Source organism: Chaetodon trifascialis, chromosome 8 (genome assembly GCF_039877785.1).
Source record: "Chaetodon trifascialis isolate fChaTrf1 chromosome 8, fChaTrf1.hap1, whole genome shotgun sequence".
In the NCBI taxonomy this organism is placed as follows: Eukaryota; Metazoa; Chordata; class Actinopteri; order Chaetodontiformes; family Chaetodontidae; genus Chaetodon; species Chaetodon trifascialis.
In genome coordinates, this window is record NC_092063.1 from 22,131,334 (window position 1) to 22,157,480 (window position 26,147).

At 41.6% G+C, this 26,147-nt stretch overlaps 1 protein-coding gene across 1 annotated transcript in view; it reads right to left on the bottom strand.

Moving 5' to 3' along the window:
• Window positions 1–25,668, bottom strand: part of ctnnbl1 (catenin, beta like 1) — a 53,680-nt gene extending 28,012 nt beyond the window's left edge. The window contains exons 1-11 of the mRNA XM_070968258.1: window positions 25,494–25,668; window positions 24,647–24,883; window positions 22,868–22,974; window positions 22,617–22,756; window positions 21,704–21,801; window positions 19,110–19,203; window positions 15,470–15,561; window positions 14,492–14,564; window positions 13,307–13,365; window positions 12,625–12,773; window positions 7,207–7,388 (exon numbers count right to left, since the gene is read on the bottom strand). Of these exons, the coding sequence (XP_070824359.1) occupies window positions 7,207–7,388; window positions 12,625–12,773; window positions 13,307–13,365; window positions 14,492–14,564; window positions 15,470–15,561; window positions 19,110–19,203; window positions 21,704–21,801; window positions 22,617–22,756; window positions 22,868–22,974; window positions 24,647–24,883; window positions 25,494–25,523 (1,261 nt within the window). The 5' untranslated portion in view covers window positions 25,524–25,668. The remainder of the gene's footprint in view (window positions 1–7,206; window positions 7,389–12,624; window positions 12,774–13,306; window positions 13,366–14,491; window positions 14,565–15,469; window positions 15,562–19,109; window positions 19,204–21,703; window positions 21,802–22,616; window positions 22,757–22,867; window positions 22,975–24,646; window positions 24,884–25,493) is intronic.
• Window positions 25,669–26,147: the final 479 nt, after the last annotated feature.

The window sequence follows — 26,147 nt, forward strand, 5'->3', positions numbered from 1 at the left end:
TTTTAGTGCTCTGTGGATGGAAATATCTACTTTGGTCCAGAATGAAATATCTTAACAGCTGTTGCATGGACTGCCAAAGAATGTCATGTTCCCCAGAGGATGAATCCTACTGACTTTGGTGATCTTCATGCTTGTTTGAGTGAAATAACTCGACAAAAACCAGACGGACTGTTCCGAAATTTGTAGAGATATTCATGTTCCTCTGATGATGAACTGTAATAACTTTGGTGTTCCTGCAGCTTTTCTTTAAGGGCCATCATCAGGTCTAAATTTCTTACTTTAGTTCATGGCCAAATACCTGATGACATTCCATCAAAGTACCACCTTTGCTGTACTTTGGCTTTAGTGCTGATTCACACATATTAACATGCTAACACACCGTGAGATGGCTAATGTGGTAAACATGTACAGTGCCTGCTAAACATCAGCTTATTACTTGTTCGTTAGCATACTGTCATTAGCATTTAGCTACTTCTGCATTATTTATGTTTAACATTTTGCTAATATCCAGTACATCCGTGGAAATTTTTACTGTGCTTATATATTATTTCTACTGTGTTATATAGTTACTACTGTGTCATAGTATAAAACACTGTATTTTATTATCCATATCCTAAAATGCACACACACACAATTGATTTTTTATTACGTTATTTCTTATTGATTTTTGTTTTTATTATTTTCTATGTCTGCTTCTTTATTCTTTATTCTTGCTATTATTTCTGACTGTAACAACAGAATTTCCCCGTCGTGGGATCGATGAAGTTGTATGATATCTCATTTTTTCTTACATTAAAACGCCAAACTCCTTGATTTGGATTAAAGTGTTTGGTGTGTTTGCAGGGGTAGATCAAGGGTTCATTAAAGGATTTTTGTTTGATAGTGTCTGTCACGGTGACACCCCCTCTCTATATTTCAGTAAAAACCCTGAATATGTCAGAGGAGCAGACAGACTTCAGTCTTTGAGTTTTAATGACTGACTCGGTGGTCAGCTGGAACATCAGTTATTACATGTAGCTAAAATTGGGTGCTCTGCTTGTGCATCAGGAGCATTTAGACCAAGGTTCCCATATTTTAATGCAGAGAAGCTTATTTCCTGTTCACAATGACAAGGAGGCTAACTGCCATTTCCGAAAGGACGCTACTTTATCAACTTGATCCGAGCGGTAATTGATGTCGCCACCTCCACGCCCTGCCGGGGAGGCTATTGATCGCTGGCTGTGGAATGTTCTCTCCAAAGAGTTTAAAACTCAACAGCGACCACTCTGTAGAGATTTGTGAAGGGGAGGAGGCAGGATTACATTGTGGGTACAAGATGGAGGACAAGACTGAATAAAAGAGCCTGAAGAAAGATGTCCAATCAATACCTCATTAACATGCTTTGCTTCACACCTGGACGTTGAGTAGAAAAACGAAGAAACGAGAAAACAAGGAAAATTTCCATCATATCTCTTTGATTCTAGTAAAATGTAGAACCATGACAAAACAGTGATGATCAAATGCATAATAAAGATTCTACAAAATGTGCACAGGCAAGACCAATTTTCACATTACTGCCACAAATGACAACATGTGGCCTGTGGTCCGCTGTCACGATCTGAAAATAGCCTCAGAGACTGACAGTGAGCGACACACCACAGGGCCAGCAGCTACGTGTTGTTCATGACAGCACACAACCTCTTGTTGCATGTGACACTGCTACGATCACATAAACACAGACTTCCCTTAGAGCCATGATATCAATGACTTTTACAAGTTCAACCTCTGCAGTGACTGCGGCACTGGTGTGGTCCTCTACGGCTGACCCTACCAGTGTGAGCGGGAGCAGACTTCCATTGACTTCAACATCAAATGTCCACTTTCTGTAAACTGAAACTGCCCCAACAGAGCTGCATGATGGCCGACGACTGTTGTTGGAGTTGAACCTCCAAAAGCCACCATAAACCCACCCATCACCTGGAATTACTTCACAGCAGTAAACGAGTTCTCAGTCAACTTTTGCTGGAGGGATATTTGCAGTCAGATACCACGATGCATGTCCAAACGCTAGCGCTCACTCATCCTCCACTAATCATTCACCGTTTGTCTCATCTTGGCCCCAGGGGATCCACAGCACTAAGTTAACATGCAAATAACCCTAAGTGGCCTGGATTCATGTATTGATTGACAGCTGAAGGAAGTGCAATGTACTTCCGAATGACAGATAGGCGGTTCTCCACCAGGAGACAGATTGGACCTGGACTAACTGTGCCCTGGGGAGAGCACTCAGCCTCACATGACCACAGGCGAGTCTGCTGGAGGTTATACAGTCTGCATTTGCTGTCTGAACGAGCAGGAGTGAAATCTGGCTCTGAGCGTTCAGAGAGTATGAAAGAACAGGAAATTCAGGACAAATAATTAGCAGTACATGGTGTACATGCTCTTCATCATGATGTACCATCTAGCGTAGATGAGCAAAGTTGACACGGGTGAAAACTGTTCTGCTCTTGCGTGTAACCACTGTGTCGTGCTGCTGATGCTGTGAACAGGACCTACGTGTTGAACTCTGAGAAGACTAGAAGTAGCACCTTGGAGTAGCACTCCATCTATGTAGACTGATAATTTCAGATGTTTTCTCTAAGGAGATCATGGGACAAAAGATTTGTAGCCAGACATAAAAAAAAAAACTATGCAACTGAATTTCAGCTGGACTACTACTGACTGAATATTTCTAAATGTTGAGCATATCCAGTAGTCAATGGTACATTAAGCATTTGAACTAACATCTTTCATATACATCTAAATATACCACAGCCTACTTCATTAGAGCACGAGTTTACACAGATAGAACACGATCAATCCCCACCAGAGGAAAGACCAAACGTGAAGATGTTCATTAGCTGCGTCTTCACACAGGGATCGAAAAGTAAATCTCTCTCTCTGAAATACACTAATAATAGGATTACACAGCTTGACAACACAGATTAGAATCAAACTTGTATCATGTAAAACGTTACTGATCTCAATCTGTGCCAAAGGCGCTCGGTGCTGGGAGACGGGATGATCAAATGAGAGCTCCATTTGATTGTCTGCTTTTGAGTGAAAGACGCAATGTAAGTTTCATCATTAAATCCAGATAACCAAGTCTCTCTAATACAGGCACTTATCTAGTCTCGTATATTCCGCTGTGTAGTCATGCTTTCTAAATCCATTTGTTAATATCAGAGGAGAGATACTAGAGATAAAGTAATGGGCTGATAAAATTCTGTGTTTTATCTCTGTAATGAAACTGCCATAATTGGAGGGTGTTAAATAAAAGCATTCTCCTTCCATCCTTTCCCTTCACTGCACACTTCCAACAGAACTACAGCCACAAAATGTAACAATTTTCTGAATGCAGGTCTTTCCGCTGGTGCGCTTCACTCATTACCTATTTTTGGGCATTCTCTAGAAAATAAGGATCATGATGAGGGCATTCGCTACAATCGAAGGTGTTTGCGTAGCATTGAAAACACATCAGCTACAAAGGCCTCCGTTACCTCCCTGTGTGCTCTCTCTCCAGCAGACAACCCCCCCATGCATGCGAGCACAGAGACACACTCTGTCTGAGTTGGAGCTGGAGACGGAGCTATGACTATTGTGCCTCACCGTGTAAATTAGCTGTTTACTTCTGTTGCCTCTCAGGCTTGCTCGCATCATTAGCCACCTAAATATAACAACCGGCTGCCACCAATTTCCATCATACAATCTCATTTCGCTGGTAATGACAGAGTACATACACCAATAAACTCAGACCCTAAAAACAAGGTGAACAGCAGTGCTGTGATGAGAATATTCATGAGCAGAGGAATGTAATTTGCTGTTTGGATTTTTTTTTTTTTTTTTCATTTCCTTTCATTTTTTTTTTCAATCCACTTACAATGTCTCCATTAATTACGCTGTTCTGTATGCTAATATGGCCTGGCAATCCCTGGTCATTTGGGCTGTGTCAATTTCAGAAAGGATTTCATGGGGATCAATCTTTGCACCGAGGTTTATGATGGAGAGAGGCACGGAGTGAATGTGAAAGAGAGAGCACTAAGAATGGAAGGACAGAGAGGTCCCTACCTCCTAATTACTTTTGTTTGAGACGGCTGATTGTTAATTAATGTACAGTCTTATTGTGTTATTCTGGAGAACCACTTGATTCACTGCAATTTCAATTAGCAGTCTTACTGAGAGGGAGGGTTCGCTCAATACGCCTTATGACAGGCATCTCATTACGCCTATAACTGTTAGACAAATCAATGGCGACATGATGGGAAATCCTATACAGGCCGCAACTCCCATCACAAAGAATAACAATATGAATTAAATACAGAGCATTCATGCCAAAATTAAATGCTGCCCATTTGCATTTGCATATTTGATTGTTAAAATTGTTGACTTGTATGGTTGAAAACAGACTAATCCTCCAGATGATGTATGTGTTGGCCTCTCTAGCAACACTGCCATTACTGCAGACCAACTGAACGCAAAGCCACTTACCATGAAAACACAGATGTTTGAACTGATCACACTTTATTAATGTTAGATAAAACAGGCTGTTCATGTGTGTATGTGTGTATTAGTGTGTTTGTATGATCATAATTGCCTTCTCTGATGAATACTACTTGCACAGGTTCCTGTAAAACCGGGCACAATGTTGTCTTGTTCAGTTCATATTAACTCATGATTTTGTGTTGCATGTACTCTGTAGAGTATGGATAAGCAATCTGAGCCTGACAGGACCCTTCGGGGTAGACGGGTCAGGTCAGGTTTGGTCACATGGCTTGGGCTAGCCTACTTAAGGCATACTACACAGGCAGGGAAAAGATGCAGGGAGGCATTTCTATTACTTAGTAATCAATGCATATAATGATTAAGCAGTTGGTTATGTAAAATGTAAAGCATGTGGGGCTCTGATGAGATATGATAACAAGAAGACTGGGAGTTCAGCCCCGCAGAAACAGCTAGACAGAGGCTGCACGATGCAGGCTGAAGTTAACACAGTGAACCTCGAGACTTTAATCTTCTATTCTTCTTAGGGTGAATGTTATTCACTCTCAAAACACACACGGCTGAGGTGGTCTGACATTGGCTTTAAGGTAAAAATTATTTAAAAAAAAGGATTAACATACCCCTTTCATCTGACATCAACAGGTTGGGAAGCATTACTTCATACAATTTTCTAACTTTTGATTTATGATTTAATTTATGATTATAATTTAACAAACTTGCAATCCAATAATTATCAGATAAAATACACAATCTGATATATATACACACACATATATATCTTGCCATTTTTTTATTTTATATAAATTTATTATTTATTTATTAATTTCACATATGTAGAAGGATGAGAGGTTATTGTTGTTTACAAAGTTGCCATTGAAGCATCCTAAACTGGCTCCACCAGGTTCAGTCTGTGCACTGCACTAAAGCAGCCGGTGTCAACAAACAGAGCTGCGAGTTAAAAGGCCGGCATCATACTGTGGATCTCTACATACAGCTTTGGCTGTGAAATACACACACGTCTGGACCGCGCTTGCCAAACCTCACAGGGAGAAAGAACCTTCAGGGTGGATTTCCACATCTTTTTTAAAGTCCAGCTTTAAACTATGTGTCTGCCTTGCCAGAGGCTTCAACACACAAGGGGGAAAGGTTTAACTGCTAGGACGGGTTATCTCCCCCACTCTTCCTCCTGCTGCTCGCGGAGGTCAAAGGTTAATTTATCCAGTCCCTGGGTGAGACGGGACACAATGGAAGACAATTTGTTCTTCTCTGCAGAGCTGGGAAGCCCCAGCGGATGAATCAGACTTAATTAATACAGACAGAGAGAGAGGAGGGGTTCCACATTTTGGACGTAGGTAATCAAACACAGGGCAGAGATGGACAGGGTTTCTACCTCTTTTTCTATCGGTCTTCTCTATTTTATTCTTTCGCCCTGTATCAAATGGACGTGGTATCTTTTCCTCTCTCCAGCCTCTTGTTTGCACTTCCTATCTCTCACTCAGAGACAAGAAAGGTTCGAGAGCGCAGGCAGGAAAATCAATCAAGATTGGATCGATAGTGTAAACTGACAGGCTGAAGAGGCAGCAAACCGTGATACATGAGCAGATTAGGATTGAGTGCGCCTGCAGGAAACGGGCGTGACTACACGTTGTAGAAAACTCGACGCAGGAGAAGGAAGACATTATCCCATCATGATTGGCATAATCGCAGTGAGCAATTATAATTTTTTTTGGTTGAATAATAAAATATGAGGATTGAAGATTAGCCCCAACTCTGTCCATCATCATCTACGCCATCAACAGCTCAAGTTTCAATATCATATTACATTTTCTGCTGATCACGTATGAGTGAAATGTCTAAATACTTGGAAGAGCTGAAACATACTGCATACCGTAGACCAGATTTTTCAGAGGAATGGGAAAGTTATTCCAAATCTGTGCAAATATATTACATTTATTGTTACTATAAACCAGTAGCCTTCTGGGTTATTGGGTTACTGGAAATCATATTCCATCACAATGAGACCAAACTGCCCATTTTTACACACATGCATTATGTCTGCTGTGCTTCGGTAGGCAATCTGAATCCATCACGGGAACGGCAGACCACACCATGGCAAATAACAAACTTTAAGTAGAGAGAATATTACTTTATTACTAGATGCACTGAATGGCTATTGATGGAAAAAATGCCCAGAAATTGTATAAAAATGGGATTTGATTTCATAAAAATCTTGAAAATTATAACCTTCAACAGGTTCAACAGAAACCATTTCCTGTACCTGTTTGATATAACATTTAATTTGCTGCTGATGGAATTAAATTGAGAAATAGTTCAATATCTCAACACAGCTTTCACTGCTGCGGTCAGAACCACTGATTGGATAATCAGTGACTGAGTACCTGAGGACACGCTGTGATTGCGAATTGTCAATTACAAGGTAGCCATGCCACAAACCATACCCTGCTTTATTGACTATTTTATTTTTTTTATTTTTAAACAAGTGGTTAAGACCATAAACTCACTAGCAAACTTTACTGAGCTAATAAATTAAGTGAGAAGTCAGGTCATTTTCTTCAAACTTTCCATACAATCAGACTTCTTTTTGCAGTCAGTGGAGGCGCCGCCTGCTTGCCATTAGCATGGTCACAACAGGGAGGCATGTTTGCGTTGCTCTAACTCGTGACTGACCTTCATGCTCCTTCTCTGAAGCACCGGTTTTCTTCATCTTCTTGGGGGTTTTCATGAAAAGCGGAAAGATGGTTCGCAAGCCGAGGATGTCCACAAACTTATGGCAGTTATCTGTTCCCTCTGGTCCAATCATCCCATGGTCCAGGACCTTCAAAGCACTGGTGCGAGACATCTTCTTTTCTCTGCAGCAGAGAGGAAATGATGCAGATATCAGAATCATGTTGGCTCAATGCATATAAAGAGCATGCACATTTCCAGTGCAGTGCCCGGAAAAGGTATGTCTGCAGTGAGGATCGCTGCAATGAACCACTAATAACAAAACAAAACATTTATCCATCAGCTGTATGTTCTCATTTCTACCAGTGTCACGCCTGATCAGTATTCAACTACAACATGGATAAAAATGGAGCCCAGATTTTAACCTTCATACTAAAAATAATAGTGCGACAAAGAGTTACGCTGCTACAATTAAAACTTAACTCAAAAAACAATGGACAGCAGGCAAGAATCGACTACCACCAGGTGAATTTGACAGTTTAACATCACCTGCAGTAAAATATTCTCACATCCAGAATCTGTGACTGTCACATCCCCTTGACAACCCTCCATCTCAGTCAGGGACCACTTTGCTTAAGCAAGATATTTCATACCATCTAGTTTATAGCATCTACTCACAGTACGGCGCTGCTCTAATGGCACGTTGTACTCTAAACATTAGATTTTTTTCAGCCCCCTGATGCTCCTCACACTGCTACATTTTCTATATTTCCATCTGCTGATTTAGTACAGCAGCTTCACGGTGGGAAAGACCTTTCTGAATGAAACCTTATATGGGAACATAAAGACGTGTTGATTATGATGAATGATCAAACAAACTGAACAGTTCAAGAATAGGAAAATGTTCTCGCATGCAACCCATTGAAATTCAATATCCAGCTCACTAAAAATTCAGTGAAATTCTGCCAACTACAAACATCTCCACTCACAAAACGCAATTCATTAAATTAGTATGAGTCCACTACACTACATACATACACTCTAAGTGAATGCAGTAAATATTAATATTACATGCAGAACTTTTTCCATGGCACCCAAAAATAAAGAAAATTACCCAAATGTTCTCTTACTCAGCGACTCACAGCTGAGCACTGAAAATAACAAATATGAGTACAAATCTAAAAATCATTCTGAAAACGGACAATAAGCTACCACAAAAAACCTGAAAATGTTTACAAATAAACTGTAATGTGGATATTTCCTGTTTTCCATCATACAAGAATAGCTGAACGCTCGAAGGTGCAAAATCCATATGGCAGGAGCTGCAGTTCTAAAAAAGGTAAAATGTGTCACAACATACGATCAGAAATGAAGCATTGTGGTGCCACAGAGATGCAGGCCTGCAAACCCTGTGACGTAAGGGAACATGCTCGTTGAAAATGAAATGAAAGAAAAGACCGTTCCCGTTCTCATGATTCATATTGTAATCACAAACTTCTGCCAAATAATCACAAAGGTTTTTTTTATTTTGCATATCGTTCAGCCCAACATCAAAGCACTCGCACAATAAGGGGGACCAAATGCTTACTCACACACACACACACACACTGCACTTCACACTTCCACACCTCCTCTTAGGAAATGTAGCAGTCTGTCACCGTGTCACTTCCTCCATTCCCTCCAATGACAGATGACAGTGTTTATCTCAGAGGACGGACACATATTTCAGGCAGTTGAGTTAGGTTCTCCAGACAGACACATTATATATGATGGACGGCTGGAGAGGCCGGGCGGGCGGTGGGGTGGGCGATACACAGTGTACCTTCTGAGGGGACACTGGGAACCTCAGCTGGCAGACAGCTGACTTAACTCAACATCCCGGTGTCGTGAACTCTACCGTTGTTAACCCAAAATGTGGATGTTTAGTGGGCTCCAGCGTGACAGCAGCAGCAGGGGTATGATTAAACTCAAATTCTAGATGAGGCCCAAACACTCAAAAACCTTTTAGACGTGATCAGAAAATGGCAACATCCCCTTAAACGTACAGTATGTAATTTCTGCTGCCATGGGGTCTCTCAATCCAAACAGTAAGAAACAATGGAGTTTGAGGTTGCCGTGAAGTAGCGTGGGATCATGGGAGATGTGGTCTTCATGATGAAACAATCACCACTGCAGATGAAAATGAATACTCGTGCTAGCTAGTTAGCTTGTTAACTTCCTGCCTTCCTCACTCTGATGTATCATCTGTTGTCTGTGTTTCCCTGAAAGTTCGGGCAACTAGAAGAGGTAATGGGGATGTGATGCCATTGACACATTTGGAGTAATGTAAGTACACATTACACAACTCAAATGTATATAACATACAACATAAGTTTAGTCATTTTCAGACATTTGAATGCAAACTGTTACACACAGTGCCTTTAAAAAGGTAGGAGAGCTGTACAAACTTTTTTTAAAAAACTGCTGATGTTATACTCACCATGGAGTAAGTATCTGGTTCTTGGACGTGTGTCTGTAAAAATGGCTTCAGCACGTCTCATCTCTGACAAACGTTTGGCTGTGCCAGGAATTCATCAAGACACCAGGAGTGAAATCAGTATGTAGCACAAGGCTAAGGAGACTTGGTAGGAAATGCAATGAAGTTTTGGATGGAAAAAACAATAGATGTGTCTCAGTGAATGCAGAACTTTTCTTGTATTCTGTTGATCTCTCAGCAGAGGTAGAGATATCCTGATTTTTAGTCTCTAACGTGGGTCAAGCTCCAAAAAATGGATCCCATATTTCCCATAGTGCAACTCAGTTGACCGTAAAGACACCAACTATGTTGTATATGACTAATGCGTGGTTATGGCCTTATAATGTGGGTCACGTCCATGTCATGTGTGGTGTCAACAGGTGAACTTTAAATCCATTATGCCTGAAGGACTTGTGACTCAGGGCTCACTGTTCCACCTGTTCCCACCAACGCTCACGTCGTTTCAAACAAAGCTCATGATCTGTATTCTGTGCACTCTAAGTCTGATGCAGAATGCATTCTTACAAATTTACAATTAATTTCTAAAAGTTATATCTCTGTCTGCCTTGTGATCTTCCTCTTCTTCCTCCCTTTTCCCCGGCAGATGATTTAACAGAAAAGGGTTTTTGCATTCCAATAATGAGATATCGATCCAAGCATTAAATCTACATCTCCAGTGATGTGATTATCAGCGCGGGGTGCAGAAGCTGTGAAGGTTTCATAAATGCGGATAATGTGTCTTTATGACTCTTTAAGGTCACTCACTGTTGATTGATTGGACCGGCAGTCTCAGGTAACAGAGCCAACAGACGTGCTGTCCTGAGCAGCGCTGCACCCTGTTCACATTTTCACAGCACAGAAAACGGTGGAAGAAAAAGGCTCTGAATGAAGCTGTGAGGGCAAGGCTGTAGATCAAGACATGTTCTGTGCTGGGCTCAACACTGTATATTTCCCTTTAAAAGAATATCTTTTATAGCACTGAAGCAACATTTGTTGTAAATTCCACCTCACTGTAGCCCTCCATTATGTTGTATGAGCTTAATATTAAACTTCATTCAAAAGCATTTAATACACTTATTGAGTGACGCTGATTAAACCTAATGCAGTACTGCAGCAAACATTCTCTTGCATCTCTAACTCCAATGAAGCCATAAACTTTGCAAAGTATTACCAATCTCAGCTTATTCAACTTCGATCAGCGCTTACACTGCATCTGACACAGCACGCACGGCCTCATTTAGAATGAACCGCTTCAACAGAACTGAATTGATGCACCCACTCAAATGACATAATCCGCTGCAAGGTGTACATACTTTTGTAGTTTTGTTTAAATTTGAAAGCTGCTTGCAACACAAAGGTTGCTGTTTGGCAGCTGACTCCTACGTGTCTGTTGTCACAGCTTCTCTCAAGCTCACGGGCTTTTCAAAACAAATGCGTGAAGGGAGCTCTCCCCCACAGCTCCCTCAAGATTTTCATCTGTTTGTAACAAAAATAAAATGATAGCTTTGCAAATATTGATAATACAGCCTACAATTGCTTCTACATTTTGTTCTCTAACAAGCATTGTTAGTGTTTTTTTGCCAAAGTAGCCCATTTAGCATCAACACTTGCTGAGTAGAAATCCATTAACTGCAACAATAGCCTGCAATAATTTGTCCACCAAGGATAGTGGTTAAGTAAAAACTGTTTTTGAACAAAGAAATTATGAACAAAGACGACGGCATAATGACTGATTCCCAAAACCGTGTTAGCTGTGCATCAAATATATTCACAGCTACATGCAACAGCGCAAACAAGGACGCTCTGTCGTGTTCATAATGAGTGGATGTTGGTTATTTTAGTATAGAAAAGCTCCATCATCTGATCTCCATTGTGCTCTTGAAAAACATTTTGCATGTGATGGTACTGATCATTGTGATAAGTGATGACAGCCTTTTGTCAAATAAAAACAGGGTTGGCAGCATGAGCGGCAATAGCTACTGTGGCTGAACAGCAAAAGAGCACCATCAACACTAAGTCAACCTTAAAGGTACCCTGTGGAGCTTCTGACCACTCAGAGTACTATGGAGCAATGTTCTTATGAGTAGGTCCCTGTTTGTTTGTATTAGAGTACATGGCTCATTCAATACAAATTCCTGCAGCCAGTATTATCCTGCTGCTTTGATCGACAGGTGGTGGTAGTAAGGTGCAAAAAAATGGAGTACTGTGCAAACAAGGACTAAGAAGAATGCAAGCTAGCAAACACAGATCGACTTAAAATATCTTCTTTAAAAAATCTAATTCAAAATGTGTGATGAGGAAGGAAATGAGCTCAACATGTTTGTTAGATCTCAGGGATACAGAGAACGAATTTGAGTTACACTGAACGTTAACATAATAGGGATGTAACGGTACATAGAAGTCACGGTTCAGCGTGAGTTCGGCACAGTGGGAAATGCATGAGGATATGTTTCTTTTCATCTGGTGATGCCAATCGTGTGTGCTTTAGCATGGATGTTTCCATCCACATACACACCTGACACACACATACACATGATGGTGGAGCAAGTCTCCCGCTGTTGACCAGGTACCTGAATTGTTCCCAAACAAGCAATATAAAGGATGCAGCTGTGTCGTCCAGCTCCAGGGTTTCATTTGTTCTTGTCATATTCTGACTGACTCACAGGCCAATCGGCTTGTTGTGCAGACAGCATACGGCTAAAAGTCTGCAGGAAGAGCTTGCACTTGTAAACTTCGGTTTCCACATTGCGTGCATCAATCTACACACTGTGTAGTCTGCGTGCAGGTGTGTGCACTGGACCAGTTCAGCATGTACACAAAGAGCAGACTAACTGTTCAACTCCCACAATAAAAAAGCCGAGGAATGACCCACTGCTGGCCTTTCTTATGGCGTACTGCAGCCTCACCTGAGCATGAGATTCATTAGCTGAAGCCCTTCCCCTCTGAGGAAGCGGTCCCGATTGGCTGGCAGCATGAGGCAGGAGCACAGACCATCGAAGAGGTTCTCCATCATCTCCTGCTCCTCGGCTGTGGACGGGTTGTGACGTTTGAACACCTGAGGGGGAAGGCGGGAGGAGAGAGCGCTGAGGAAGGGAGCGCTCAGAAAGGAAACCTCGGCGGGCATGAGAGGAAAATTCACTGAAACACAGCAACAGTCTCTGAAATGGTTTATTAGAGTAGTTTGGGGATGTGGGCGGTGTGAGCTCCTTTAATGATAAGAGGGACTAAGCCTGGCAAGACAGAAATATTAGTCAGGTTTGGAGTAGAATTAAGAAACAGAAAGAAACAGGGTGGGAAAATGCCAGCAGCCATGAAATGTCACAGGGCGCTCAGCCTGAAAATTCATCCGTGGATGAGCATACGGTTCGGGTTCTTCGTAAGGCTGGAAACAGGGTTAAAAACCAGCTTAGGGCTATACGGAGTTCAGAAATCACCCACAGGTTAGAGCACCACCACACAGTATACATTAATGCTCTTGCTTGAGAAATGACTGTACTTTACCACAGCAAGGCTCAAATGGATGATGGGTAAATTATATGGGTGGTGGTAGAGCAAACTAAAAATAGAGAGTAAAGGCAAAAATCTTACAGATAGTTGCTGCAGTAACACGTCAATGCCATCCATCTCTCCCAATAGCTCTCTGGTATCTGTGGGAAAAAGAAATAAAGAGGGAGGAAGACGAACAGGTAAGACGGACGGACAAGGAGATTAAATTGAGGTGGGTGCAGAAAACAGACATTAAGGGACCGGGACAGAGGACACAAAGCAGTGTGAGAAAAGGGTAACGTGTAAGATTTGGCCACCAGGAAGTGACACAACTGACACCTATGTTTACCAACAATGCTTTGTGCTTTGGATTTTTTCGAGGTAGCGGGTTCATTACCAGCAGAATTTCATTTGGAAAATATGGTGGAAAGGGTCTAAAGGGTCTTAATTAGTGGTGATGATATGCTGTTTTCATTGGCAGCACTAAGTATTTTTTTTACTTATGAAGCCTTCAGAGCAGAGTTAAAGTCAAAATTGACAGCAGGAAGAGATAATGATGTTCAAATTAGCACATTAAGGAATTTCCCCAAATTGTGAAAAATAACTCTTTCTTGTTAAATTTTATTTTGGATTTGAAGAGCAGGAGTGAGAGGATTAATGAGGCAGCTCTGATGAGGAAGCGGAGAGCGAGTGGAAATTGAAACACGACTCCCACTGAATATCAAAATGGCTTGTAACACTAATGAGAACCTGGAACCTGATAGTCCTGTGGCTATCTGGGTCTGTACAGGGTTTTACTGACGGAGGGAAAGGGTGGGGAAGACGGCCAATAGACGAGGAGAGAGGAGGAATAGCAATTGGACGGGAAAAGGGAGTTGGAGAAAGAGGAATGGAAAAATGGAAAGGAGACAAATGGAAACATGAAAGGCAACGTGAAATCAAAGAGTAATGGAGGAAAATGAGGAAAGAGGACATGAGTAAATAAGAAGACAGTGCCAGGAGTGATCACAGAAAGAGAGAGAGGGAAAGGACGGAGAAGGAAGGAGGGACAGAAGGGAAAAGGAATGGTGGAAGAGAATAAGAAAAGGTAGAAAATGATGGGCAGAAGAAAAGGATGACAAAGACTTGAGTGAGGAAACAAACAGATGGAATAAAGACAAAGTGAAGGAAAGGAACAAGGGGACAGTGGTGCATTCCCGTCGGGTGGAGATAGCTGAGAGGTGACTGAAACGGGAGATAAATTAACATCATTTGGAGGCCATAAACCATTTACTGAGTCACACTTACTGTCATTGTTTTGCAGCAAGATAGCCAGGATTTCACTGCAGTACAGCTTGTTAGCGTCAAACGGCATCTTCGCCTGAGAGAAGGGAGAGAGACCAAATTCAAATGAGTCATTCATCTTGTGAAACTCTGTTCTCCAGAGTCCAGAGCAGCAGACAATCACCGAGTACTCTCCAACACGTGCACGGTAAGCAGAGTTTGTGCCTCGTAACATCATATTTGGCAGTGGAGTAAAGGGACTTTCTAATCCTGCCATCTCTGGATCACCTGGTTTACAGCACAGGTTCTCTGAATATACACAGGCACATTTTTACAACTAAAACTACTTCAGCTGCAGTCTAAATTACTCCAGCTTATCGATTTCAGTCACATTTCAGCTTTCATAACAACCCAACAGTGCAGTGAGTAGATGTAGTTATGCTACATTAATGTCCATCAAATAACTTGCAAAAGTCTCCTCCTGGATTTGGAGCAATTTGGATTTGAGGCAAGTGAAAGAAAAGAGCAATACAATTGCACTTTTTTTCCAGAGAAATCAGTTTGTTTCTAAAATTTTGTGGAACTGACTGACACTGTCAGTCATGAAACTACCTCAGCATAAAACTTTTGTTTCTTTTCATCATTCTTTTCTCATTTGCTTAAAAGTCTGGCTGAATACGACATGCAATAGGTGTGGGACAGAAGTTTTTGCAGTAAAGGTAAATAGAATAAATGATTATGTCTCACACAAAGAATCCAGCCATCACAATGTCCAACAATCATGGGTGATGCCATTAAATGTCCGACCAACAGCCAAAAACTTAAAAATATTCAAATTAGTATGACACTAAGACAAGGAAATGAAGCATACTGTCACATCTGAGAAGCTTGAACAAAAGATTATTCAGATTTTGTACTTAAATGACAATGAAACGATTACGAATAGTTGCAGATTAATTTTCCGTCTGCACCTCAAAAGTTAACTTTGGCCAACGTTCTTACCTTGATTCTCTTGAGCAGCCACTGCATGAGTCCCTGCTGAGCTGCCTCGGTGCACAGGCCTGGTCTGAACTCGGCCATATTTTCTATGATAGCTGAGGAAGACAGTAACGATATCAGAACTCTGAATTCATCCTTCAGGTTCGAGCATGTGATTAAAAACTCAGGACAGTTGAAGAGGTCGGATTAATGGATCCACACAAATAAGCATCACACACGACTGCGAGTGTCAGACTGAGACTATACATTCATCAAAAGTCGTCACACAAGACACGCTCAAGTCAAACACCTCTCAAACACAAACCGCTGGATGGAAGAAGACAATCTGGGGACATTTGCACACGCTGACTTCAGTGACACAGAGGGAAAAGTTAAGATGACAGCGCTGGTGTGTCTGCTTCAGCACATGCTAACATTTTAGTACAGTCTCTAATCAAACACATTTTGGAGGCGCAGAACTGTGAAATATGACAATTATCTTTTTATAGAGGGTTCATTTGGGTTCTGTCCCAGCTACTTCTAATATTATCAAAGCTGCCTCTGCCAAATGATATCTCTATCACAACAGACTGTCGCAGAAGGGAACTGAGAGAGAGAAAGAGATTGTGGGCTGGTGATAAAAGGACGGAGTCGAGGAAAACTAAGGGGACTGAGAGGAGGCAAATAAAGGGAGAGGGAAAGCATATGGGAGGCAAATGGGTTGGAAGACAAGTCAAAGATGAAGGATGGAAAACTGAGGGAGACGAGGAGCGAGGAGGACGAGTGCAACAAACATACAATAAAAAAGAAATAAGACAAATAAAATACAAAAGAGGCAACTTCTGGAGAGAGGGGCTGCAGATGATAGAGAAATATTGAGCGAAAGAAGCAGAGGAGATGGAGAGGAAGGGTGCTGAGGGAGAGAGAGGAAGGAAGGGCCTTTATCAGTGATTCAAACAGAGCAGACAGACAGCATCCTGGAGGACAGCAGGCTCAGAGCAGAGAGCATCCAAGGCAGACAAAAGGCTTATTCAAGCTTGGAGAGCTCCCTTGATAACACACACACACGCGCGTTCATGCACACACACGCACTCACACACGCACAGCCAACTGCACACACCTAAACAGCTCTCATGACACTCGGCCTCAATCTGGCAACATAGAAAAAAAATGATCTCAGTAGATTCATTCAACACAAAAAGGGCTGAGAGGCAGAAAAGTCTGATTCATATGAGGCCAAACACAGAGACCATGACGTCTCAAACTATCTGCTGGCCCGTGCCCGTCTCCAAGACCTCCTGTCCACGTCTAATGCCGTTTAATCTATGTCAGAAACGTTGACTCTGACTCACTTGCGTGGCTGACTTTGAGAAAAAGTTCCCACCCCTGATAAAAAGAAAAGCCTAGAAAGTGACACCCACACCTGTCCACACTCAGATCGCACCCAGATCACCTGAAGCCTGAGCTGGACCACAATGCTTCAAATGTGGATGTTGCTGCAAAGAAGCCACAGATTGGAACCCAAGATTACTGTCACCAATTCAGCATCTGACACGAAATACGGTCACAAACAGAATAATGGATAACACAGGCCAGAAAAGTGTTTTTGCAGACCATTATGATGTCACAGTGAAGTTGACCTTTGACCATTTAATTTAAAAGGCCGTCACTTCATCATTTTATCCCATGAGACACCTGTTTGAAATTTTGTCATCCAATGTGGAAAACATGATGCTTCCAGCTTTGACTGTCGTGAGAGGAGAGACATAAAAAAAACCTGTGAATAGTGTTTTTAAAGTGCGTCCTCTTTGTCAAAACATTTAAATAAAGCATTGACAGCTTCTTTTTGCTGTCAGTGGAAAAAGTCTAGGACACTTGGCAGCAGGGGGACACACTGTTAAAGCTTAAAGAATACAAATAAAGTTGGTCCATGCCCTCTGTGTAATGTCAAACCCAAGTCCAGGAGGACTTCCTGTCACTGTGCCGCCCAGAGCTCCAACGCTCCAACGTACACACCTTAAAGGCACACCTCCCTCTGGAAGAGCTTGTCATGTTTCAGCAGCAAACAAGAGGAGGGCGATCAATTATTCTTTCCGTGAATATTCAAAAGTTAAAGAGCTGCTGTCTTTATCTGAGCCTCTTTTTTATCGTGTGCAGTCTAGAGGCTCTGCAGCACCTACAGCGTGCACTTAAATCTGTCCCAGATATTTGTCCCACATGTTTTGAATATAAATGAACACACAAAGCTGTGCAGCCAGTGAAAGCGCTTTGCTGTGGGCTTCTTTAGTTCTCATACTGCTCATAGGGACGGCTTGTTTCTTTGCTGAGATGTACGGGCAGATTTGTTAACTGACCTCGTGTGTTTCAGCAACTCCAACTTGGAGGTTTCGTCTTTTAACTTACTGCCTGCACCGACAATAGTTAATGTGTCGGGCTGTGTTGGTTAACATCTGCTGCCTGTGATTAACATGCGCCTGCGGTGTTGCTCGTTTCAGTTCTCCAGTATAACATACAGCGTTATGGACGACCAGAGCTGGAGGAAAATAAGGCACTCTTCCACAGCAGCCTGACAAAAATCAACTGCTATTTACAGAGTGGTGCTAATGAAATTAGTTCAATCAGATATTACTGCGTATTGACTGATTTGAAATTGGTGTTTTCTAATGTTTATGTGTATGTATCTATTGAACGACTGAACACCAAAACAAAGGTCACACCATTCATCATCCGGGACATGCTGCTCACTGATGACGCAACAGCAGCGTGCTGCTGACATACAAAACCACGCTGGCTCAACAAGGAGAAGTAAAGGGAGCGAAGAGGAAGCAAGAAAAACAGGACGCCGGCGCATCATTAAATGCACATGTAACATCTGAGTCTGCCTGTCACGGGTTGGACTTCACAGCCGCAGCAGACACTAAAACCTCCAACGCACAAGAAATCTACGGTGTTTTGTGACTGTGATGCCGGCAGACTGTACGTAACAATAAGTCAAATCATTAAAACACATCTTTTCCAACGCCTTTAAACGCTCATCTCATACATCTGTAGGAGGTTCAATCAATAACAATGTGGGTAACTTTGCAGCAAAGCTCGTGTTGTTCAGTCTAATATCTGTGGATACTGGGTGGCATCAGGTCGTGTCACCTTGGAAAATGTGGATGTATGTTCCTAACGTTCCTTCTAACTAATTCAACTGCAATGAATGAGAAGAAGGAGAAATTGATCCAGAATGTAAATAAAATCGGACGGGATGCTGCATAAAGAAACATTGAGATGCTTCTTGTAATGTTATCTGGGCTCCACTGAGCCTCGATACCATTACACCATGGAACAACAGCACAGCAAACAGACTTTGTGAGCGAAACAGTTCCATATTTCATTCCTGGCACCTGCTTTGTGGGGACCTGGTCTCAGTTTCAATTCAAATTGTGATGAATGCTTGAACGCAGCATGCCAAGTTTTCAGCTGTTTGATTCAGATTTATTTTGCATAGATGACTGTAGCTCTGTGAGGGAAACAAATAAGCTGATATTTATGTAGGTCTACCAGCTGAAACTATACTGTGTACAGTCCATAATACCTTTACTGCATCTCAGTGTAACAGTTTTGGAAAAACACGACTGAAGCATCACTGTTAAGGTGTTGGTGCACATCTCCTTACCCAGTGTGTTATAGATGCCATCAGCCTCCTCCTTCACCTGTTCATCCAGCCGCTCCATATTCTGCACCAGCAAAGCCACCACCTGACCCTCCAACTGCAGACACAGACAGATGAAGTTCAGACTTCTGACACATTTTTAGCACAAGTCCGTCAGGGATGAAACACTTCACTTCTCTCCTACATAGGTGCTACAAATCCTCGTCAGTCTTCCTCTCTCGGTTTTCATTTTACCAAAAATATATCTTTTTAGTGTATTATTCAGTGGGCAGCTAAGACAGGTTGCAGACATGAACTGCATTTTTCAACAAAATTGTTATAGAACAGTTCTTGTATTAAAAAAGACACTTTCATCACATCATCACGACTACTGTCTCATATGTAGCAAGGCTGCGGGGGCTGGGTATGTGCTTGAGAACTCAATTCTGAACAAATTTCATCATCATTTCGAACAGAACATTTTCCACTGTGTTGGAAGTCTGTCAGCTGTGTCCTTATCTTGATAGCTTGCAACATGATGCGATGCTTCAGAAGCAGACTGACAAACTCATGTCTGAGGGAAAAGGCAGAGGCAGGGCTGACAACCTGAATGTTCACTTTCAAGCCTCGGTCTTGGCAGAAGAAACTTGGTTTCTGCCTGAGCTTCTCTGAACATGTCCAAGTGTTATCAGTCGAGTCGAGATCGGAGACTCATAACCAAACAGAGCTCACGGGGTGCCGCCTGGCTGGATAAAAGTACAATTACAGATGAAAGAAGACAGACAGTCGACACAGATTTATGAGCCACCAGAGACCGCTGTGGATCATTTCGATTCATCTTATCAAGGATACCACCTGGCCTTCTGGCAACAAGGACAAAGGAGCTGGAAGCATTACAGCAAAGAGAAGAGACAAATGGATTCAACCAACCCTTGCTGCCCTGAAACTGTTTCCCTTGGAAGCCGCTGTAAAGAAGAGTGTGGTTTATGGGCGCTCCATTGCATGGTAAATGGACTGCATTTATATAATGCATTAATCCTGAGAGCGCTGCAAAGCCACCTGAGATGTCACACCACAAGCCCATTCACACACAAACACACTCAAGGGTCTTTGACATTTGCCCAGTTGGCTCTGTTGTCCCTGTCAGATACTAACCACCATATTTTAAGATATTATTTGGTGGAAAGTTACATCATTTCAACAAAGTATTACGCTAAAATGGAAAATCTAATTATGTGACATGTCATTGCTGTTACAATATCAGGGGTTCTATTGAGCTGCTGCCATACTGGTGTGTTTGCATCCATGTAGGTTAAACAATCCAACAACTGATCACTGGTGAGGGTTTCATAATAATTTTTCCTATGAACAACAGAACTACCTCCACAACATTACGCTGCACCTGCTCTTTTCTATGTTGTCCAGTCGAGGACACGAGAACGCGTCTAAATGGCGGAAATATTCTCAGCTCTGAAAACGCTCTGCCAGCCCGGAAAAGAAGCCAACCATTGGTTACTGGTTAAATAATGTGTCCCATAACACAGAAGTCATAATATTTCAAGTTCGTATATATCACTGTAATATCTCTTTCACTGAAGCACCGAATTAAAGAGTGAAATATGCAGTCAGCCCGAGACATCAGATAAAACAGCTCATTCATTATAGTAAGAAACAACTGCCAAAATCCCTGTTGAATGCCACTGGGATCGTTCCTGGCGTAAAGCACATTCAAGCCAACAGATTCTTTGATGAAGTATCATAGTGACGGCCGCGGAGGAGCCGAGCCACACAGTTCTTTCCTCCATTATAAGTATACCAGCACATTATTGTAGTTTGACCTTTGTCTGTGTCGCTCTAAATGTCAGCACACATAATGGGGCATCAAAAAATCTTCCCTGGTTCGTAGACAGCACGACAGGCTCAGTGACAAAAAGGAGTGAGAGAGGCAGAGACGGACCGGGAAGATGTTAAACATAGAACTGATGCCAACGGGTGACAAAGAAAAGCTTTAGACAGCCAAAAGGGTGGGAGACGGGATGCTATAATTACATGGTTGACATTACACTTTCAAATGAATTCTGTTTCTCCCTTGATTAACTTTTTGTCACTTTGTAAATTAAATCCTAAATGTATTTAATTGCCACAACAGCTCACAATGCCATATAGCTAAAAAGTGCAAACTAGTTAAATTAATAATAATTTCACTATGACAGAAAGCAAAAGACCAGTTGGTCGTTTGTGAAATTACAGTATGTTTCAACAGTTAATAGACAATTTGTTTTAATAACACCACCAGTTAAAAACTCATTTGTACAATGCTAGATGTTTTTCTTACGTTAACATAACTGAACATTTAATAATCTGTTCTGCAGAAATTATTATATACAATCAATACCAATCCATATATCAAATGTGGGGAGAGGCGTGACCAGGACAAAGCATTATGATTACATGATAACTACACAACCTTAGCTAGTGCAAAATAACAGCAGCTCCAACAAAGGGTAATATAACATTATCCTGTTATTTGGCAGATGAATTTGTAACACTATTACAAAGACATAATGAAGTGCTGCTTCGTCGATATAATCAAAGAATAATGTAAATCCTGAACTCACCAGAGCATCGATGAGGACCTCAGCGCCCTCCTCACTCTCGTGGAGCGTGTCGATATCCGTCAGCTCCTGCAGCAGGTCCACCACTGCAATGGCAACATGTGGTTCAGGCTAAGGACAATAAGCTTGTGTTAAGAGCACTCGGCAGTGCACTCCAACAACACTCCCAGACTCACAATGGATAGTTTAAAAAAAAAAAAAAGAATGAATGATGAAAAACGATGTAATTCATTCACAAAGCCTGGCGCCTACATAACCCACAATGCAACTTGACCACCAGCTAATGGAGCCTTGGGCTGCATTAGCTGGTGGTCAAGCAAAGATGAGGAGTGGGCTACAGAGTTTTGGAAAGATAACTCTCCATCTTCAGATTATTCCCATTTTTGAACTTCTGCACGACTTCTGACCCAACTGACATCACTTGAGCCAATAGGTCACATTTTGCGCAGCTCCCTCTGGAGCCTCAGATTGCTTTCAATAACTTCCTTCCCTCATACAGTGGTCCAGAGTACCCCAACACCTGTAAATGGACTTGGACGTGTAAAGATCCCCTTTAATGAGTTTTGGGGATTTTTTTATTGCACCTCGGAGTCCTCATTGTTTCATTTTGTCATTGTTCAACATGAATGATTTTTGTGTTTTAGTTGTTATTCATAGTGTATATGTAGTTTTTCATCTGTATAGTTTATAGTTTGATTGTATTTGTTGGTTGAAGGTTGCATTAATTTTAGCTAATATGCTTTTGAATTCCCTCTTTTTAGCTCCTGATTATAAATTGTACTGTCACGCTTTGTATTCATTGTTTGTTTATCACCAGAGTATCACCAGACTTCAAGATCAATGCAAAATTCTACATGCAGGAGGAATTCATTATTTTGATCAGACACTCTGAAACAATCTATAAGTGAAAGGATATCCGTGTTTTCATGACTGAGGAGGCCCAGCAGTGAGTGGACTGCATTGAGCTCCACTAGCAAGTGGTAGAGGTCTGGCATCGTGGCGATCACATGCATTTCCTGGATGATGTCGTTCAGATCCAGCTCAGACTCCATGAACCTGGTTTACAGAGCAAGAAATTTTGGTTAGCATGTTAGCATTCTATGTTGCCATTCATGTCAAAGTGCCGTGGAGGAATGTGGTTGACTGGACCATCAGTAAGGGACTTACTTCTCTGGGTTGTCTGGAAACTTAATCCTTAGTTCCTGGTTTTTGTACGACCTTTTCTCAAAGGTCAGGATCATTTTCTTCACTGAACTCTCATCCACTGGTTCTGCCTGTTGGATTAGTGCATAAAGGGGAGGAGAAGGGAGGAAAAGATTGATTGTTTTCTACAATCAGGAGGAATGTGAGTGTTTGACCTACTGCTGGCTTAAAAAACAGTAAAGTGTGGGACAGATAACGACAGGTTAGAAAATTACAGTAGTCTCACATTATGGAGCAGTGCAGCACTTTGCTCTGAGTCGCTCTTGGCACAGTGAATACTTGAAAACGCTGCAGTGAGGGGATAATGGATGTACACTTTGCTCAGGTACTACATGTGTAATATGCAACCGCTGGTACTGACAATGGGTTCTTTTTTTTTCCAGGTAACAGTCACACAAAACTTTCCTGGTTCAGACATCTCCAATGAATTTTTTTCGACATTCGTGGTTTTTTCACTGTGCTAGTGTTGCAGTGCTCCAGATCTGGACTCACAGATGACTTGAGCTATGTTTTATGCTCGACACAGCATCCCCGGCATAAGGGGAGCGCAAAGACTCCACAAGTCATCATGGCCCATGGCCGTGCAGCTCCGAATTTTGTGCCTAGGCACCCACTGCGAGTGGGGATTTTCATTTCAGGATGAACGAGTAAAGGTGTTTTGTTTGTTTCAAACAGTCTGCAGGATTGACAATGGTTCATTACAATACAACTGAGAACATGACTGCCAAAAGTAATGATAAAAGCAAATAAATTAACAAGTAATGAATTCTCTTTTATGATTAGCATGTCTCAAAGATTTTAAAAAGCCAGCCAGTTTGTTCTTAAATGGTTCACAAACAGCAGGAAATCCAAATAAATCTACACTTGAGTAAATAACATTTAGCCAGCAGAATCAAATTGCGTGCAGGATGATCAAGCTTCATTTCATTAGGATCAATATGTTGTTTGAAATATGTCACCTCTTTCTTCACAGGGATTACATAACAGTGATTAAGTATGTCCTTGAATAGAGTTATTGAGACGCTGTAAAGAAAAGTGTGCAGCCATGTTTGGTCGATGGCATTCTTCCGGTAACTTGTAGCTCACGTGACCGTCTCTATGGTTTCTCACATGAGCGTAAACAAACATTATACTACTCTACATTTAGACACACACACCTACAGTGGGTGGCAATGCACTTGTAGTTCACATGCACACATAAGACTAGACTAGACTACACAACAGTAGAAAGAAGGACATTCTGTGAGGAAAAGTCAGGCACACTGTTATGTGTGGCGAGGTTTCTAAATGTGCACCACGCAGGCTTAAACGTCTGGTTTCAAACACCAAGGCAGAGGTTTACAGCATACTGAGTGCAAAGCATCAGGGGAACAAAGTGATGCACATTAACAGGAGCAACAGGAACATGACTGCAATGTTGCAACAACACGTCCTGCAATTTCACTGATGGACATTTAGGGTTTTGACAAACTTCAAACCCCAAGAGACAACTGTGATAAGCAACACCTTTGCCACCTCTTCCCTGTAAACAAAACTACTCCACTCTGATTTTCGCTACTTCAAGCGCACCACACTGAGCTCACATTTGTTCTTCTAAGAGGAATGGTTGGTGTGGATAATAAATCAGTGTGCTATCATTTTCAAATAAAGGCTTTAGATATAATGAGTTTTGAATAAACAGTACACTTAACAGAAAAACAAATGTAACAATTCTGTAATAGTTACATGAAAGATTTCACTCACCTCAGGTTCCTCTTCATCCTGGTCCATCAGTTTCTCCAGGATCCTGTTCTTGTCCCCAGCCATCTCCTCAGTCTCCCTCATATCACCACCTACTTCAGTTCCCATTCCAGCTGCTTCTCTGTATCTGGCCAACTCCCGGGCACTCAGCCCTTTCAGCTGCTTCCCTCCTCTGGAGTCGTCCTCTCCTCCTGCTGCTCCTCCATCCTCCTCCCTGGGACGCTTTGCTCCTCTATCGGGCTGCAAAATGAAAGGAGATGGTCAAATGCAATGATGTGCATAAGAACTGATTAAAGACACGAACCAAAATACACTGTTATATCTGACAGAACAATATGGATTTTGAAACTAACTATGTTTCACACTGTCACAATAAGGCAAATGAAAACTTACGATTGTTAAAATGCATTTCGTCACATGGTGTTAAATGAGTACGTCTTGTGTAACAAACAACACTATATCGATTGCGAGAATTTGCATTGTCTTAAATTATTAGACAGGATACAAAACAGGACAGGATACAAAACAGAAGTGACTTTTACTTCCGACACATTGTTAGCAACCTGTCCAGCTAGCATGCTAACTGCTAACGTCATTTCCAGATAAACAAGGACAAGAGTGAAGTTGGTCCCCTGTCATGCAGCGCTAAACAATACTAATTTAATGCAGCTCACTAACGGCTAACTAATTAACGTCAATAGACAGAAGAAAGTAAATAACGACACTAAACTAAAGCCTGCTTGCTAACGTCCACCCATAACTGCAAGCAACGCTGCTCGTACAATCCAATGAATGAGCTAGCTGTTAAGTTAGAGCTAACTAACACCGATGAGCAAAATAAAATATCTACCTGATAGTTCAGGAGCTCTCCAACATCCATTTCTCCGGGCTAAAGACCTTCACGTAAAGATATTTTGTTAAGCTTTAGGAAATAAATGAGAGTGTACACTTCTGCAGTTATTTACACGGCTAACAACAAGCTTTGTACACACATGCTTGCCGTAAAACATTTTTTGCACTGTCGTAGCAAGATACTGTCGTAAACTTCGATTGTACATATGATTGCTGCTACAAACAAAAACTGACGTCTGCAAAACTGGACAGAACTTTGAGTTAAAACGTTTAATAACGTTTTCACCAGCATGTCAGCTTGAACTGTACCAGATCTATATGGAAAGTGTCCTGAGACAACTTTTGTTGTGATTTGGCGCTATACAAATAAAATTGAATTGAATTGAATTGAATTGCCCCGCGACCCGACCCCAGATAAGCGGTTGAAGATGAGGATGAGGGTGAGGATGAATTGAACTGAATTGAATGTCTGCAATTTTAGAAAATGTATCTCTTTTGTTCGAACCTTATATGCACTGAGGTGTTTCAATCAAGATTGCAAATGTGAAAAACTAATCCTAACATATTCATGAACAAATAAAAATGTCTATTTTATGAAGGGTGAAGAAAGTAGCAAAAATTAAGTGATAAAAATGGAGGTGATGAAAATGTG